The sequence below is a fragment of the Plutella xylostella genome, chromosome 18 (genome assembly GCF_932276165.1).
Source record: "Plutella xylostella chromosome 18, ilPluXylo3.1, whole genome shotgun sequence".
In the NCBI taxonomy this organism is placed as follows: domain Eukaryota; kingdom Metazoa; phylum Arthropoda; class Insecta; order Lepidoptera; family Plutellidae; genus Plutella; species Plutella xylostella.
The window spans coordinates 9,822,403-9,839,698 of record NC_063998.1 but is presented as its reverse complement, the minus strand read 5'-3'; the positions used below and the strand labels follow the sequence as shown (position 1 = coordinate 9,839,698).

The 17,296-nt window shown below is 38.9% G+C and overlaps 1 protein-coding gene across 1 annotated transcript in view; it reads left to right on the top strand.

The window, feature by feature from the left end:
• Window positions 1–16,117, top strand: part of LOC105388539 (1-phosphatidylinositol 4,5-bisphosphate phosphodiesterase) — a 72,783-nt gene extending 56,666 nt beyond the window's left edge. The window contains exons 12-26 of the mRNA XM_048627122.1: window positions 237–413; window positions 2,001–2,154; window positions 2,557–2,714; window positions 3,085–3,178; window positions 3,718–3,830; window positions 4,252–4,416; window positions 5,344–5,439; window positions 5,957–6,065; window positions 7,806–7,937; window positions 9,586–9,766; window positions 11,067–11,160; window positions 11,999–12,108; window positions 12,512–12,668; window positions 13,188–13,277; window positions 14,165–16,117. Coding sequence (XP_048483079.1) covers window positions 237–413; window positions 2,001–2,154; window positions 2,557–2,714; window positions 3,085–3,178; window positions 3,718–3,830; window positions 4,252–4,416; window positions 5,344–5,439; window positions 5,957–6,065; window positions 7,806–7,937; window positions 9,586–9,766; window positions 11,067–11,160; window positions 11,999–12,108; window positions 12,512–12,668; window positions 13,188–13,277; window positions 14,165–14,233 — 1,899 coding nt within the window. The 3' untranslated portion in view covers window positions 14,234–16,117. The remainder of the gene's footprint in view (window positions 1–236; window positions 414–2,000; window positions 2,155–2,556; window positions 2,715–3,084; window positions 3,179–3,717; window positions 3,831–4,251; window positions 4,417–5,343; window positions 5,440–5,956; window positions 6,066–7,805; window positions 7,938–9,585; window positions 9,767–11,066; window positions 11,161–11,998; window positions 12,109–12,511; window positions 12,669–13,187; window positions 13,278–14,164) is intronic.
• The last annotated feature ends 1,179 nt before the right edge of the window (window positions 16,118–17,296 follow it).

The window sequence follows — 17,296 nt, the reverse complement described above, 5'->3', positions numbered from 1 at the left end:
CTGATTTCAGCGTTACCATTCCTAGACGGAGGTACTGGCTACTGGCTACGTAGTCAATTGTTGTGAGAGCGGAGACTTGGTTCATCTGAATTAGCTGTGCAATTAGGAACTGTCGTCACATCATTAAAATTTACGGGGGTGGTCCCTCAAATATTTGATAATTAATTTTATGAAAAACTAGGGATTTCTGTTAATCTTTCTAATTTTAACGACTTAATTGTGCAATATTTCCCCAGCTGGAGCCCGGCGTACCCCTACCCCCACCTTCAGCCCTGAAACGCAAGATCCTGATCAAGAACAAGCGTCTGAAGCCGGAGGTGGAGCGGCAGGAGCTGGAGATGTTCCAGCAGGGGCAGTTCGTCATCGAGGACGAGGTCAAGGAGGACGCCAGCGCCGTCGCCATCGACAAGAAGGTACGATATACGAGTATCCACTGGATATATGCCCTGGGATATACTGGAGATTGGGCCCTCTCAAGAGCTTTAAGGTATCTGAGAAGACAAAAGCCACTCTTAAGCCATGCTACTGGATGAATTCTTGAGATATTCAGACACTTTTGGAGGCTTTGAAGACTTATTCTCTCGGCATAGTCTGCTGCGTAGCTTAAATGCATGCCAATATTTGTGTTTTCCTCTTCTGCATACTTTCTTCTTGAGTTGCTTTAAAGCTGCCTCTTCGAGTAAAGTGTCTACTAGCTACTCATTTTACCATGGTGGAAATGGCAATCCGTGGTCAATGATGGTTAGTAAGCTATACCCCAATCCCCTACTACCACTCTGCTCTGAAGCGCAAGATCCTGATCAAGAACAAGCGTCTGAAGCCGGAGGTGGAGCGGCAGAAGCTGGAGATGTTCCAGCAGGGGCAGTTCGTCATCGAGGACGAGGTCAAGGAGGACGCCAGCGCCGTCGCCATCGACAAGAAGGTATGAGCTACTGGAGATAGGACCCTGGGATATACTGGAGATAGGGACCTCTTGAGCCATGGCATCTTTGGAGACCTAGTAGATACTGGAGTCAAGCCTCTCTCAAGAGTCTCAAGATACGGGACAGAGATCCAGGTACCCACTACTGTGCTGGCCACTCACAAGAGCCTTAAGGTATCTGAGATGACAAAAGCCACTCCCGAGTCAGTCATGTCACTGGATAAATCCTGGATATTTAGGCACCAACAGGAGACATTGAAGATAGCTCTTATCGTTGCTTTAAAGCTGCCTCTTCGAGTAAAGTATCTTTTTACCACGGTGGAAATGGCAATCCGTGGTCAATGATGGTTAGTAAGCTATACCCCAATCCCCTACTACCACTCTGCTCTGAATCGCAAGATCCTGATCAAGAACAAGCGTCTGAAGCCGGAGGTGGAGCGGCAGGAGCTGGAGATGTTCCAGCAGGGGCAGTTCGTCATCGAGGACGAGGTCAAGGAGGACGCCAGCGCCGTCGCCATCGACAAGAAGGTACGTACTACTGGAGATAAGAAGCCCGTCTCAAGCCATACTAGAACCCGATTACCAGTGTTGTCGACTTAAGTCGATACGAATTCGATAGAAAAATTTAAAAAATTAAGTCACTGGAATTTTTATGCATTTTATTAGTTTCTAACATTACCGACAGGTGACAGGCACTGATCAAGATGTCATACAAATTGCTATGAAATTACGCTAGCGACTTTAGTTGATAGAACTTGTGATACATTGTCTACAGATACCTAGATACAGCCTCGGAAAGAGAAACCTTACGCGCTCCCAAAGTAACAATGCTACTGAGGAGGTGAAGAGCCGCCGTGTATCTACCATGCTGTGGATGACTTTTTCTATTTGCATACTGCTTGCTTTCAGAACAATATGTAAATCCTCAAGATGCTCGCCGCGTGCTCTAAACAAAGAGGCTCACCGCTGAAATAGGCGCTTGAATCCACAGTTAGGGGCCTACCTTCCTGTATTTATTCTTGAGCCTTTCTTCAGATTGTCATGCAAATGTTTAACCGATTCACTTTTCTTCCCGCAGCCCGAAGAAATAGTCCTGGAAGCCACAACAGCGGGCGACGACGCGCCGCCGCCCGTGGCCTACACCGGGTCCACCACCAACGTGCACCCCTGGCTGTCCTCCATGGTCAACTACGCGCAGCCCATCAAGTTCCAGAGCTTCGAGGAGGCCGAGAGTGAGTCTCACACACACACACACACACACGCCCGTGCATACATACACACATACGCACACATGAAGATGACACGACAGATAGCTAGACAGGCACCCAGATCCTCTGCTAGTCATGCCACCATCAGAAGAGGGAGATAGAGGGTTCTGGCTTGTTGGCTTAGCAAAAATTAGACTAATATCAATTTGTCCTTTGTTAAACGTGTGGTCTCTTCTATGACTGAAGTCTGGAAAATTATAACCATTGGATTGGATTGGGTTCACACCACACAAACATTTAACATCCAAGACTCGAGAACAAAATATCTCACATAGACCACAATCAGAGTTACTAACCACTGTGCCATTAAGTTTCTTTCTTATCTATCTCCACCAATAACTAACTTATCCTACCTGTATTTTCCAGAGCGCAACATCTGCCACAACATGTCGTCCTTCGCTGAAACGACTGGCATGAACTACCTCAAGTCGCAGGCCATAGACTTCGTGAACTACAACAAGCGGCAGATGTCGCGTATTTACCCGAAGGGGACTAGGGCTGATTCCTCGAATTACATGCCTCAGGTAATGTGTCCTCGTATTGGCATAAGTTTGGCCAGTGTAGGTAGTTGTTTGTGAAATGCAACACAGTAATAAAATGTACAATTATAAAAAGTGCATTTTCAATATGATTAAAATTAAGTTGTATCGTTGGACCAGTAGATCAGTTAAACATCATTTAACACCCTCGAATCTTTCATACGCCTGGTCTATTAGGAAATGGATGTTTTTTTGTATAAATATCCCAGTTCATATCCCCTATTCTTCTAAATAAACTAAGAGCCCTTTCTGAATGTGATAGTAGTTTTTAGAATGGTATCATTTTAGCTATAATTTTATTTTAAACGAATATGATTTTTTCTTTTTCATAAAATATAACCGTATCTGGTTGCAGGTGTTCTGGAACGCGGGGTGCCAGATGGTGTCGCTCAACTTCCAGACGTCCGACCTGCCCATGCAGCTCAACCAGGGCAAGTTCGAGTACAACGGTCAGTCTTTTCTTAATATTACTTTCACTTTGTATAAGTTCTCACGTGCAATGAAAAAGTTCCACCTGCCATGGACGTTCCATTATGTCAGTACTACTTTTTCATTGCTCGTGACTCGTGAGTAGCTAACGCATTTATTCCCGTAACTTGTTGAAAATTTAGTGTGGGTTGCACCGTGGTTGCACCATTTAACTTTAACTATTACAAACGTCAAATCCCTTGACGAGACAGATCAATCTTCAATAGATTTGACGTTTGTAATAGTTAAAGTTAAATGGTGCAACCCACCCTTAGAATCCCTATGCACATGTCGTTACATTTCTTTATGTATCTGCTAATGCTATATGTTGGCAAAAAGGGATAACCCAAAAAAATACAGATTAAATACATAATGTATAAAACTGTACCTATCTACAACTCTGTCCCTCAAAGAATACTATGTGGAAACTCGGCTACCTATCGAATGCAAATCTACCTTCTTATATTTAAACTTACCTACTGTTATTAAGTACTGTAATCCTCTGGTATCCCATCTCCAGGCAACTGCGGCTACCTGCTAAAGCCGGACTTCATGCGGCGCGCGGACCGCAGCTTCGACCCCTTCGCCGACGCGCCCGTGGACGGCGTCATCGCGGCTCAGTGCTCCGTGCAGGTAGGCGACTCTAGAAGATTGTTAGCTCTATGATATGGTAGCATTAGTAAGTACATCTGGATTACCACCACCGAACACTTGCAATTGACAATACTATCAAACAAATCTAATCTACTTTGTAGGTATGTCTCTGACAGATGTTTGGCAGTTAAGCCCCAGGCCTCCAACTGTCAGAACACAAAAAAGTATTGCATCGCAAAAAAATATATTAATCGAATATACCTACTACCGTACTTACAATGCTAACTTATACAAGCAATTAATCAATCGTCAATTCATCATTGAACAATCTTGTTTCCTGGATCTAATAGATGTTTGGCAGATTGTACATGTATAGGCCAACCTACTCTAAAGATAAGATTGCTAATGGTGGTCTATTTTACATTCCCACATTAAAACCCATATATTTTCCCATCCCCAGGTGATAGCCGGCCAGTTCCTCTCCGACAAGAAAGTAGGAACCTACGTGGAGGTGGACATGTACGGGCTCCCCACGGACACCATCCGCAAGGAGTTCCGTACACGGCTGGTGCCGGCCAACGGACTGAACCCTGTTTACAACGACGAGCCCTTCCTGTTCCGTAAGGTATGGAATGGACCCTTTACTACACGAGCCCTTCCTGTTCCGTAAGGTATGAACACGAAACTACATGAGCCTTTCCTGTTCCGTAAGGTATGGACACGAAACTACATGAGCCCTTCCTGTTCCGTAAGGTATGGACACGAAACTACATGAGCCCTTCCTGTTCCGTAAGGTATGGACACGAAACTACATGAGCCCTTCCTGTTCCGTAAGGTATGGACACGAAACTACATGAGCCCTTCCTGTTCCGTAAGGTATGGACACGAAACTACATGAGCCCTTCCTGTTCCGTAATGTATGGACCCTATACTACACGAGCCCTTCCTGTTCCGTAAGGTATGAACCCCACACGCAAGGAGTTCCGTACACGGCTGGTGCCCGCCAACGGACTGAACCCTGTGTACAACGACGAGCCCTTCCTTCTTCGTAAGGTATGGACCCTACACGAGTCACTATAAGTGCTGTTACTCTGTTCCATAAGGTCCAAGAAGAACAGATCTTGCAGGTTTCGTTAGAAACTATTGTGAGAGTTGTTTGTCTTGATCGTGGATGAAAACACAAAACAGTGTAAGTACAGTCTTACAAGATGTTCACTTTAATGAAACGGGTAAATTTTTGCCGCATAAATTCCGCCGGCACCTTTCACAAATCGCCCTTATTTAGTCACTTATGAGTATCTTTCTTATTCTGTCTTAAAACCTTACAAAGCTGACATAGGTACATATACCTGCTTGCGAAGCCGGCCGAAGGCGGTTGATTTTGCCGCGCGGCGAAAATCATACAGCTTTCGTCACCTTTGTAAATGCCACAGACATAATAAGTGTTGTTAATTTTACACTCTGTACCTACCTGTACAGTAATACAGTCTGCCACTCACTCTGCAAACATTTGTACTATTACTTGTATACTAACACACGTGGTTTTCCCCAGGTGGTGCTTCCCGACCTGGCGGTGCTTCGTTTCGGCGTGTATGAAGAGAGCGGCAAGCTGCTCGGACAGCGCATCCTGCCGCTTGACGGACTGCAGGTGAGTTGCGAGAGATTCGAGCGTTTTGTTTTGAATCCACTTTACCTCATTAATCATTCCATAAAATTCAAATTCATTTAATTCAATTCCATCATTGTTTGTCGTGATGATTACTTATGCAGATTTTCAATCACGTGTTGATAAAGCATTTGCGGAGGAATAAATGAATTAATTTTAATAAAAGCTCCACAATAATCACCTATATTTTTAAATTTTGGGGGCAACTGTTTAGTATCCTGACCTGAAAGAAGGCTGCAGGGAAAAAGTTTCACATTTACATTTACAATACCAAGAGATCCCTGGTTCGACTCCCAGGACCCTATGTTCTGTCTGAATTGTGCTATTTGTTTTTAATGTAAAAAAAAACCCTGTAGTCTTTCAGGTCAGGAAACTGCACAAGTCCCTCCAAAATTTTCAAGTTTAGGTGTTCATTTTAGAGTTTTATTAAAATCAAAGTGTTAACTCTGGAGGTGGATACATATCTCTTTTGCTGACTCTACTGTTTGTATCTCCCCAGGCGGGCTACCGCCACATCTCGCTGCGCACGGAGGCCAACTTCCCGATGTCGCTGCCGATGCTGTTCTGCAACATCGAGCTCAAGATCTACGTGCCCGATGGGTTTGAGGGTCAGTTGTTGTCTTACTGTTATACTCTGGTATAGATGGTCTGGGTCAGAGGGTTTGTTGATAGTCGAAAGGAAAGTTCTAAATGTACCTAACAGGGTCAGAGGGTTTTGATAGTCGAAAAATAAGTTACTTATAAATATAATTATTGTTTTCTGGATACATTTCTGGCATATAAAAGGCGGAAACGTTTTTTTGGTAACTGCAAAACTTGTAACTATTCCCTACTAGAATGAAAACCTACTAAAAGATACCTTCCGAGAGATCATTGGGAAGATACCGGATTATTTGACATAGTCTCAGTGTTAGCAGAATATCAAAACAATCACCATTTATAAGATACTAGCTGTTCCCGCGCGCTTCGCTTCGCCTTAAAAAGTTTTCCCGTGGGAATTCCGGGATAAAAAGTAGCCTATGTTCTTTCCCAGGGTCTAGACCGTATGTATACCAAATTTCATTCAAATCCGTTCAGTAGTTTTGGCGTGAAAGAGTAACAGACAGACAGACAGACAGACACAGTTACTTTCGCATTTATAATATTAGATAGGATAACATATAAGCCTTAAGCATTTTAAGTTTCTATTTTAGATATGTTTTAGTTGTGGTAATATTTACATCATTGATTTATGTTTAACACGTTCACGGACAATCCGTCGAGAGCCGTAATTAAATGTCCTTGCAACAGGACTATGCGCCCCTGGCCGTCCAACTTATATTGGTTAGAACGGACGAACCGTCAACAGCCGTTTCATTTCCATAGTCTTAATAGAGGATATATGGTTTAGTGTCGTATTGTGCTAATTCATTTGTTTCTAGGTGTCATAACAAACGAGTTATAGGGGGTTCTTTTGCACACACATAAGTGAAGTTTATAGTGACATACCGCCTGTAGCCGTAACCGTTACCAATACAAATAACCTTCCAGAAGTTTAGTGTCACGGCGCGCGCGTCGCGCAAATGTTAGGTAGAACGTTTGATGGGTTGGTAATTTTTGTGGCAAATTACGAGGTAAATAAATGATAAATCGATAAACATTATACTAATTTGCATATAGGATACCTAACTATTCGATTCAATTACTAGAATTATTTAAATAGAACATAGAAAAGCGAGTATATAAGTGTAATGAGAAACGAGAATAATTGTGTTTTTGTCGATGTACCCTCTTTGTATACTCTTAGTATATCAGCTTTATTTTTTGTAAATGGCATGCAGAATTGATAAGCCGAGGTCTGGAAAACGTACAAACCTTTTTGCACAGGATTCGGACCTAGAAAATATCTGGCGGTAACGCCTGTAGCCGTAGATGTCACTATACAAATAAAAAAAACGTTATTGGATTTGCATCATGTGGCGAACCGCTTGTAGACGATACCGTCTATGGCCGTAACTGTCACATTACGCTAATAAAATACAGTGCAATATGGCAATACGTTTCAAGGCGGAACGATAAAATGTATGGGATTTGTAGGTGTCATATCAAAATATTTTCCAATCATCAATTGTCCGTGAACGTGTTAAATTTACTTGCTTATAGCTATTTATTGTATTAAAAGAGATGAATTTAAATATTTTAGTTCTCCACCAAACAAAGGTTGGTTGGAAGAAATTGCTTCTTGGCAATAAGCCCGCCTTTGTATACACTACTTTTATGTCCCATTTTTGTAACTGTGTTTTCTAAGTATACAATAAAGTGTTTATAAATAAATAAGATTATTATAGTAATATTTACCCCTCCCACAGACTTCATGGCGGCCCTGTCTGACCCCCGTGCGTTCATGGGCGCCGCCAAGGACCGCAGCGACAACATGAAGCAGATGGGCATCGAGGAGAGCGGGCCCGACAAGAAGGTCACCATCGAGGAGAAGAAGGAAGGTAAGAGAGAGAGAGAGGTAAGAGAGATAGGACCGCAGCGACAACATGAAGCAGATGGGCATCGAGGAGAGCGGGCCCGACAAGAAGGTCACCATCGAGGAGAAGAAGGAAGGTAAGAGAGAGAGAGAGAGAGAGAGGTAAGAGAGATAGGACCGCAGCGACAACATGAAGCAGATGGGCATCGAGGAGAGCGGGCCCGACAAGAAGGTCACCATCGAGGAGAAGAAGGAAGGTAAGAGAGAGGGGGGTAAGAGAGAGAGAGAGAGAGGGAGGTAAGAGAGATAGGATCGCAGCGACAACATGAACCAGATGGGCATCGAGGAGATCGGGCCCGACAAGAAGGTCACCATCGAGGAGAAGAAGGAAGGTAAGAGAGAGAGTGATACTAAGGTAAGAGAGAGAGAGAGAGAGTTGGAGGTAAGAGAGATTAATAAACGAAATAAGCTAGAGGAACGGATGAAAGGAACTATAAAAATTGTGTAATTAGAGCAACATCGACTTAAATGTAGACCCTTCGACCATTTAATCAAAGTGTAGACCAGAATGGTCACGTTAAAATTCTGAATGACCTCTGTCATTCAGACAGCGTAAAGAAATAGAAACAGGGGAATGGAGGACAGAAGGATGTTACCTTCTCGCCTCCTCTGGTGAGATACCATGAAACGAAAATGTGCTGTATACCTACAGACACATTATTCAAAAATTCATCATTAAAGCTTTATGGAAATTTCTTTCCAACAATATTTTTTAATCAAAAAACTTCTGAATACTGCACTAAAATGAGACATTGGTAATCAATTTTTAACTTTTGTTTACGTTCTTTGCCAAAATGTTTATAGCTAAATGGGGTTACCATATGCCACTGTTTATGCTGTGGGATATTTCAGTATTCGCTCTCATATTAATAAAAATGTAATCATTATTTTGTATCCTACCTACCTACGACTATTAGTAAGAAACTATACTCATTAAATAGTATTAACATCAGGTTTTGAAATACATATTCAAATTCATGGTCACCACACACTGCTGAGTGCTTATTAAAGTTACGAGCCAATAAATTATCTGCCAGCACTCGCAAATTTTACGTAGGTATCCTGAAGGCCGATTACCAACTTTACGCTCATAGTAATATGGCACAAAGATTCCAAATGAAAGCATAAACATTTCAAAATTATTAATAGTTTCGTTGGGCGAATTTTCCGAAATCATCAGTTGAGTTTCTCTCATCCGGTGCTCACGACTACTCACGAGACAAACATTGTGTCTCACTAATGACTTGTTTATGTTTGAGTAGAAATAGCTGAAAATGTTTAGGATAGGACCGAAATGTTCAAAAGGTATTGTAAATAAACTCTTATTTTATTTAATTGCATTGTTGTGACTTGCGAATCTTGCGATAGTGATAAATTGGTCCGATTTGTAATGTAATTTATTTTTTCAGTGACAATATTATTTTTACAGGTATTACCAGCATTATGAGCTTTCTTAGGCGTTCTGAATGCGTCTTGTTTCTCATGAGCATGTTCACTTACTTACTCCCAAACCAATTTCTTTTCGTGACTTAATTGACACATCCATAAACTACCTACCAATTTCTTTGCTAAACATTGACGACCACACTAAACATTCCCACTTCCACTCCCAGAGCCGCCGCTAGTCTTCGAGCCCATAACCGTCGAGTCGCTCCGCCAAGAGAAGGGGTTCCTGAAGATCGGGCGCAAGCAGCAGAAGGAACTGGAAGCCATGAAGAAGCGCCACGCCAAGGAGAAGGCGGCCATGCAGAAGCAGCAGTGCACGGCCATTGAAAAGATGATCAAGGGGAAGAAGTGAGTATAGGGGGATGTAGATGGCGGTGGAAGTGGTTTTTTAAAATCAATAGTCGATAAACTAATATTTTTTTGATAATTGCATCAAATAATTCGATTTGATTATTCTCTGTTTTTTTAGATAAATAGTATATTTACCTAAATGTTCATAGGTATTTAAACAAACATAGCTTCTCTCTTTACCCTATCGTGTAACTTATCATTCTCTACACACCACAACACCAAAAGTTAACTGAAATGGAATGCTATTAGCACTAAGTCATCCATGTACAAACTGATTCGTTTGTACCATAAAAAGTTTAACAATACAAAGGTACAGTTCCCCAAAATTGATAATGCACATAGAAATCTTCGTCATTGTTCGGCAACGGTCGTATTCCCGAGCGTTAGAAAACTATTATGTATTTAGAGTGGTTAAGTGCATTTTCTTCATGAAATTTTAGTAGAATTATGTAATTGGTGCTAAAAGAGATAATTGATTTATCAGTAACGAAATTTGATTCAATAATTCATAATATTCCATAATATTAAAATTTACTTCGAAAATGTTACAGTAGGTACCTTTTAAGTGTCTTACTGAAGCTGATGTAAAGATGGATGAAAGAAGGTTTGAATAACACAAGGTTTATATTATAAGGAGAAATGGATTTCAAACACAGGTTTATATTAAAAAAATTAAATCTCAGTTCAAAAGTATTTACAGCACTGATTATTTCATATTAATAAAAATGTTTACATTAAAATCTCAGTTCAAAAGTATTTACAGCGCTGATCATTCACAATAATATTACAATTACAAACTTGGTCTTTTGGGTGTGGCTTTATTGGCAAAGTGAAGTCTATCAATGTGACGTATATTTTATTCTTAAATGTGCCTCATAATATGGCATCGTCAAAAATAATTAAAGTTGAAATTAAATTCACATTTGAAAAAAATAACAAGAACTATGTGTAATTGCAGCTCTTTATAATTCCACAAAAGTAATATTGATCTTGACCTTGAGACCCTTGACTGATCGGTGACAGCCACCGACCGCCCAAATTGTTTTCGATTATGTGTCACATGATATTGACTACTATTTCTTTCGAACAAGGATCAAAATGCAAGTGCTCTTACGATTCAATGATTCGGGTGTTTCCGGGAATACGACAGTTTGCGAAGATTTGCATGCGCATTATTAATATGGGAGAACTTTTTTTTGTACAGTTTTACAGAATTTCACTGTCACTGAACCACCACCATTCATCTTACCACCATTTCACCGAACACCCTATATAACCTACCCCTACTCTTCCCCAGCAAGGAGCAGTTGGCCACGGAGCCCGCGTTCCGTCAGCTGGTGTCGGCACAGACGCAGGCGTGGAGCGAGCTCGCCGCCAGGCACCGCCGAGAGGTCAGCTTTACTACATTATTCATTGCATGAATTTCCACCTACACCTAAAACTCTTTGCAACACGGAGAAACTGCTACCGTGCCACCACCGAACATTAGCGATTTAACTAACTATGCTTATAAGCTGCATCGCCGCTTGTCAAATCTGTAACTAGTATATGTCGCAGGCATCCGGTTGAATCTCCTTTTTGGTTGAATCACAAGCTCGTTCATTGAATGGCGCTATTCAATTGTATGACTATAAGATCAGACAGATGTTAGTCAGGTCGCCTTTTATGGATTGTTAATGGGGAAAAACACCAAGGGAAACTTTGGCGGGTGTGCCTCTCTGGTTGTGAGCAAGGAGCAGCCACGGAGCCCGCGTTCCGTCAGCTGGTGTCCGCACAGACACAGGCGTGGAGCGAGCTCGCCGCCAGGCACCGACGAGAGGTCAGCTTCACTACATTATTCATAACATTTTTATTTTATCAGTGTTGCAAGAGATTTTTGGTGGGTATTTCTAGTTCTAGTTTCAGAATTCTTATGGAATTCTCCATCCGCCATCTCTTTAATGGCGACACGAAGCTTACGCGTAAAATATTATATCAATGGTTTCGACTTTTTATCAGCAACCAATACCTAAAAATTTGCTATACGTACTTATTAATTATTGTAAAGCAAGCGTTTTGGTTTGGTAAGCTGATTAGTTTATTAAGTATATAGGATTCAAATAGTAGCACATAAACTTGACACGGTCCAGAAGTGTCTCACGACTTACATAGAGTTATGGAGCTGATTGTAGGTACTTACAGCAGCTAATTTTGTCAACCCATATTCAGCAATTAATTATTTGTTTTCAGGTGTGGGGCGGCGCGCGCTCGCGGCTGGACGAGCAGCGCGACCTGCTCACCGCCATGTGCGAGACCAAGCAGAAGGAGCAGATCAAGCAGATCGAAGCCAAACACGAGAGGTAAACATCGTTATTATATGAGCGTTTAAGGTGAACGCAGGCCCATACACATCATCGCTCGATACAATGTAACCTTTGCGCTTATAAAAAAAACTTTTATAACTAATTTTAAAAAAGTTCATCTCTTTTTGACACAGTGCTTGGTCTAGCCACATAAAGCTGCGTACAAACCGGCCAAACGAACGCCAACGAACGGGTTTCGTTGACCTTCGTTGCTGCAATCTGCCCTGTATTATGTATGATAAATATCCATCGTTGGGCGTCCGTTGGGCGTTCGTTGGGACGGTCTGTACGCAGCTTAGCATAAACCCTTCAATACTTCATTTACCTTCCAACACCGCTTATCACAAGGTCATTCATAAACGGAACAACGTCTTATAACCCCATCTACATTCCATTACAGAGAACTAAAAGAGATGAACGCGCGCCAAGCCAAGATCAGCATGGAGACCAGCAAGGAGGTCGCCAACGACAAGACTCTTAAGACTAAGCAGGAGAAAGATAGACGACTGAGGGAGAAGAAACAGAACAACACCAAGAAGTTCATGGACGAGAGGAAGGTAAGTGGCGCCATCTAGTTGTGGGCTGTAATAAGTTACGTTTTTCGCGAAAGCTTGGCATCGTTTTTAAAAGGTTTCCGTGGGAAATTTGAGATATAAAATAGGCCTATAGCACTTGTGGATTTTTCTTGACAAATTGATTTTGAAATCAGTTCGATAGGTTCGGAGTCAATCAAACAATCAAATCATTCCTCATTATAATTTGATTTTTTCCACAACATTCATCCATGTTATCTTACAAAATACCTACATTGGGAAGAAAACCAAGTGACATTTTGGCAGAACAAGCGGGTGTGAACTCTCCAGTCTCCCCACTCAATTTGTTCAGAACCTGAACAAATTGCTATTGAAAATTTCTATTGAACCAACCAAATAGAACTGGGGAATCAGGCACACTCGCCTAAGGCGCCATCTGTAATTAGCTTTTAGTTTTCCTCCCCATTATGTACACCTATGTTTCGAGAGTTCTTCTAACTTCATAATCGACTATTTCTACAAAATATCCCATATCACCCACAGACGCAGATGATAAAGCAGAACCGCGAGAAGGAGAAGCTGAAGGTGGTGCACGACAAGCAGATGGAGGAGCTCGCCAAGGACGTCGACAACGTAAGCCACCACCACGACCACGGCCACTATTCAAACTTAAAGTCAAAAGTTTTTATTCATTGATTCGCTTTTTTATCCCCCCCACTCGAGAACTCCCCACTTGTGTACCCGGCGATTATTGGTTCTTCGGCAAACCAGAGAGTAATTTTGAAAAATAATATTGAAGTGCATAAAAATAATATTGTATCAATCATGGAAGTAGAAAAAAAGGCGGAAGGAATCTCGCTTACTAAAACACTGAACTTCAATAATCTGCCGGTAGACAAGTTCTCTAGTGGGGGGGGGGGGGGGGATAAAAAAGCAAAAAACTAACATTCTATCGAATACGGATTTTATTATTGTCTCTGACCCGTCGATGATGATCATTCGACCCGTATTTTTTATAACTTCACGATGTTTTTTTCACCGTAAGAGACGTCATATCATAGCCGGGATTTGAACTAGAAGCGGGTGCTTATGCTTACTCGGCTGAGCTACCTACCACCGCTCCAACGTTGTAATTGGCAGTTTTATAACAATAACCTAAAGCCTAAAACTGTGAGTTACGACGTTGCTTGTTGGTAATTAACATACTAAGTGCCAATTTCTCCATAGTCGGTTATCTAACCGACCGGGATTGGTCTATAAATTATACGTCATCTCCATATTAAATTCTTGACAGATGTGTCAAAAGTAGTCAAGCAATAATCCCTGTGTATGCTCTAACCCACTATGGAGTAATTTGCTCTTAAGCTCCTCGTTACCTATTGGCATTAGTTTTTAATGAAAACAACTGATGTAGGTAGTAGTTCTCAAACCGCAATGCCAATCGCCTAACAATACAAAAACACAACTTACTCAAAACCCAACCTTACCCTAATAATTACAAGCACCATTTTCCCCTGCAGCTGATCCAGATGTACAAACTCGAGGAGGCCGATTACGAGATGAGTTCTAAAACTGAATTCTTTGCATGAAAGTTCCCCGACATCGCTCCCCTGTTTGAGCAAGCCACCTGAGAGTGCCAAACTGCACCCTCCGAGGTGCAACATAAAGACTAAAGTGGATTGGACACCCGTGTAAGTTTTGTGAACATTTGGTGCGATTGTGTGAGTGGTAAATGTTGAATTGGGATTATAGAAACAAGGCTTTTTGTAAACTCATTCATTTAAAACCGGTTTAAATAGATATCAGACTCTCCTGTTTCTATAATCCTACGTAGGAACGGTTTAAATTCAAATTAAATTAGTACCTAAGTAAAGAAAAGTTGACAAGCTGCATAGTGATCTCCTTAATGTTGAAAATATATTTAACTTAAGTATAATAAATATAATTACCTATTACGGTAAGCTGCCCCCAATAGACGACCCTAATTTAATTATTAAATACAGAATAAATTGTATCAGCCGCTTTAATATTTTAATATCTAAGATATAAATTACAAATTTCTAAATATTTAGCCACATTTAAGAAACAAAAACATACTTACCTATAAGATAACCTAACTGTAAACTAAATATATGTTTACATTGAACTATACGTTTGATCTGTAAATTATTTTAACGTAATTTCTCTCCTAGTTAGAGGAGAATATCAGACAATAACACTATCTATTAAAAACGCCATAAGATTCATAATTCATCGCCGCAAAACCTAATGTAGGACCTTTTACACTGAATTATTTCTTAAAATTTAAATCAATCTTTTGGTATAAAGACAATGTCTGCACATAGCATTATACATACTATAGAAATCGTAAGTGCAATTATTATTATTTATAAGCGGCTGGTACATTTACAGAGTAATTATTTATAAGCAAAAAATATAAATATCTTTGAAGTAAGGTAATCAGTGTCATTCATTGACATAATTACGTAGACATAGCAAAATTGACTTGTGTCAAATTATACTTAAATATTTGTTTAGACCTTAACTTAAATTTAACTTTACCTAAGTATAAGACTAGAATATTGTCAAATAGATTTTTAAAAAAATATCTAATATAAATGTACAAGTTTTTGGTTAGCTAATGGTTAAACCTAAAGTTGTATCGAAAAATTATAACGAATAACACATTTTTGGCCTTCCCAAATATGTTTAAAAATATGTACCTATGTGTTATGTCTAAGTAACTAAGTATATTACATTTCATTGGGTAGTTTGGTGTCTTCGTAAGTGTAAGTACAATGTTTATGACCTATATTATATTATTTTGAAGAAGTACCTATGTTTAACAAAAGTATATGTTCATGATACGGGTTTAAAATCTATTTTTAGTTTCGTCAATGTTATCAACACAAGCAGGCCATAAGTTTATGTCATTAAGTCATGAGTCTCAATCTGAAAATCTTTGGATAATTCATTTAAATTTCTTTATAAAATATTTATAACATGAAAAACATAGTAACGTGTGTTATGTATGCTACATAAAAAGGAATGCTGTGGAGCAAGCCAGTAGTAGTAATATAAAGAGCTAGTATCAACCACTACCCCAGTTATAAAATCTCAACTATGTATTTATGTTATGATTTTCTAGTCCTCTCCCTTCTATAATATGACTGTATAAGTTAACTTCTAATTATAATATAAACTAAGTTGTTATTAGGTATATTTTGTTCTATTGATTCATGACGTAGTAAAAAATAAAACATGTTAGGTAAAGTTCACATCTCCTAGAAAATATTGATGTGTATGATACTAAGTCGTGACACTGATATTTCAGGTAGGTAAATTACCCTAGGTTCTAGGTTTATCAGATTCTAAATTAGCTATTATTACCTATCATCAGAGCATGGCAGTGTTCTGTCTATATTATGCATCTATTTAGTCATTTTATGTAAATAGAGAAGATATCTATAAAATATAAGTAAAAAAAAAATACTTACATATAATTGGTAATTGACACAGTAGTTTAGGTAGGTAGTATTTTAACACATTACAAAACATACACTGTATGTTATTATTACACTGTTGGTAAGGGAACAAATACCAAAATGTCTTGCGTAATTTATAAAGCTAGTATTTATTTATTTTCTTTAGAATAAGTTCATTCCATCAAAATTTTATACTGTCTAATTATATCTTAGTGGACCAAACTTACCACCTATGTATCTTATTATGTTGCATCATCATCTAACATTTTGAAATCTGTAGGCTTAATTTAAAATTTAAGATCTGATCTAGGATATCAACATTGATGATATCAATGTTAAATTTTACTAAACCAAAGAACAAATCATATTTTGCGTTTCATCAAATTACTAGAATGTAATGTTTGTTATCTGTTAAGTACTATTTTGGTGTCAATATTATAATTGGTGTCGGTTATTTGAAAAACAAATCAGTAGTTTATATAAAATATGTTTGAGTTATAAGTATCAACAACTCAGTTCTTGTACTATGTAAAGTTTGATACTTAAAAATAAAATGTAATGTTTATTATCAAATGAATGTTAAGGTTTACTGCATTCATATTGTTCAGAGTTGGTACTTTTAATGGATTTCTAGTCAATTTTATTAATTCCACATAATCATTTTGAAAATTATAATCTTGTATGCCACAGTATTATAACTTCAATGTTTATAAAAATATACTGTTTGCTTTATTTTAACTTCATTAAGTAATATTAAAAAAAGATAGTGAGAATAGTAAATAGAATTTATTAAAATTTGTATAAGTAACATAAGTGTAATTAAAATAATTATTCAAAATTTTAATTACTTATTAAAATGTTATTACTTATTATGAATGAAACTGCACTTTACTATTTACACATTGTATTACTTAATCTTAACTTTTTATTATAAAAAAAATATTATTATTATGTAGCGGGGTTATTTGTTATTGAATAAATTACGAAAAAGTAAATTTTATTATGTAGTTGAAAATGTGATAATTACAATTGATTATATTAACGAATTGGCCTATTGTAGAACATTTATAAGAATTCAAAATTCTATTACTAAAATTTTAATTTTGAGGAGTCAGAAAAGTCCTATAAACATTTTTAAATTTAATGTTAATTGTATAATTGTTTACT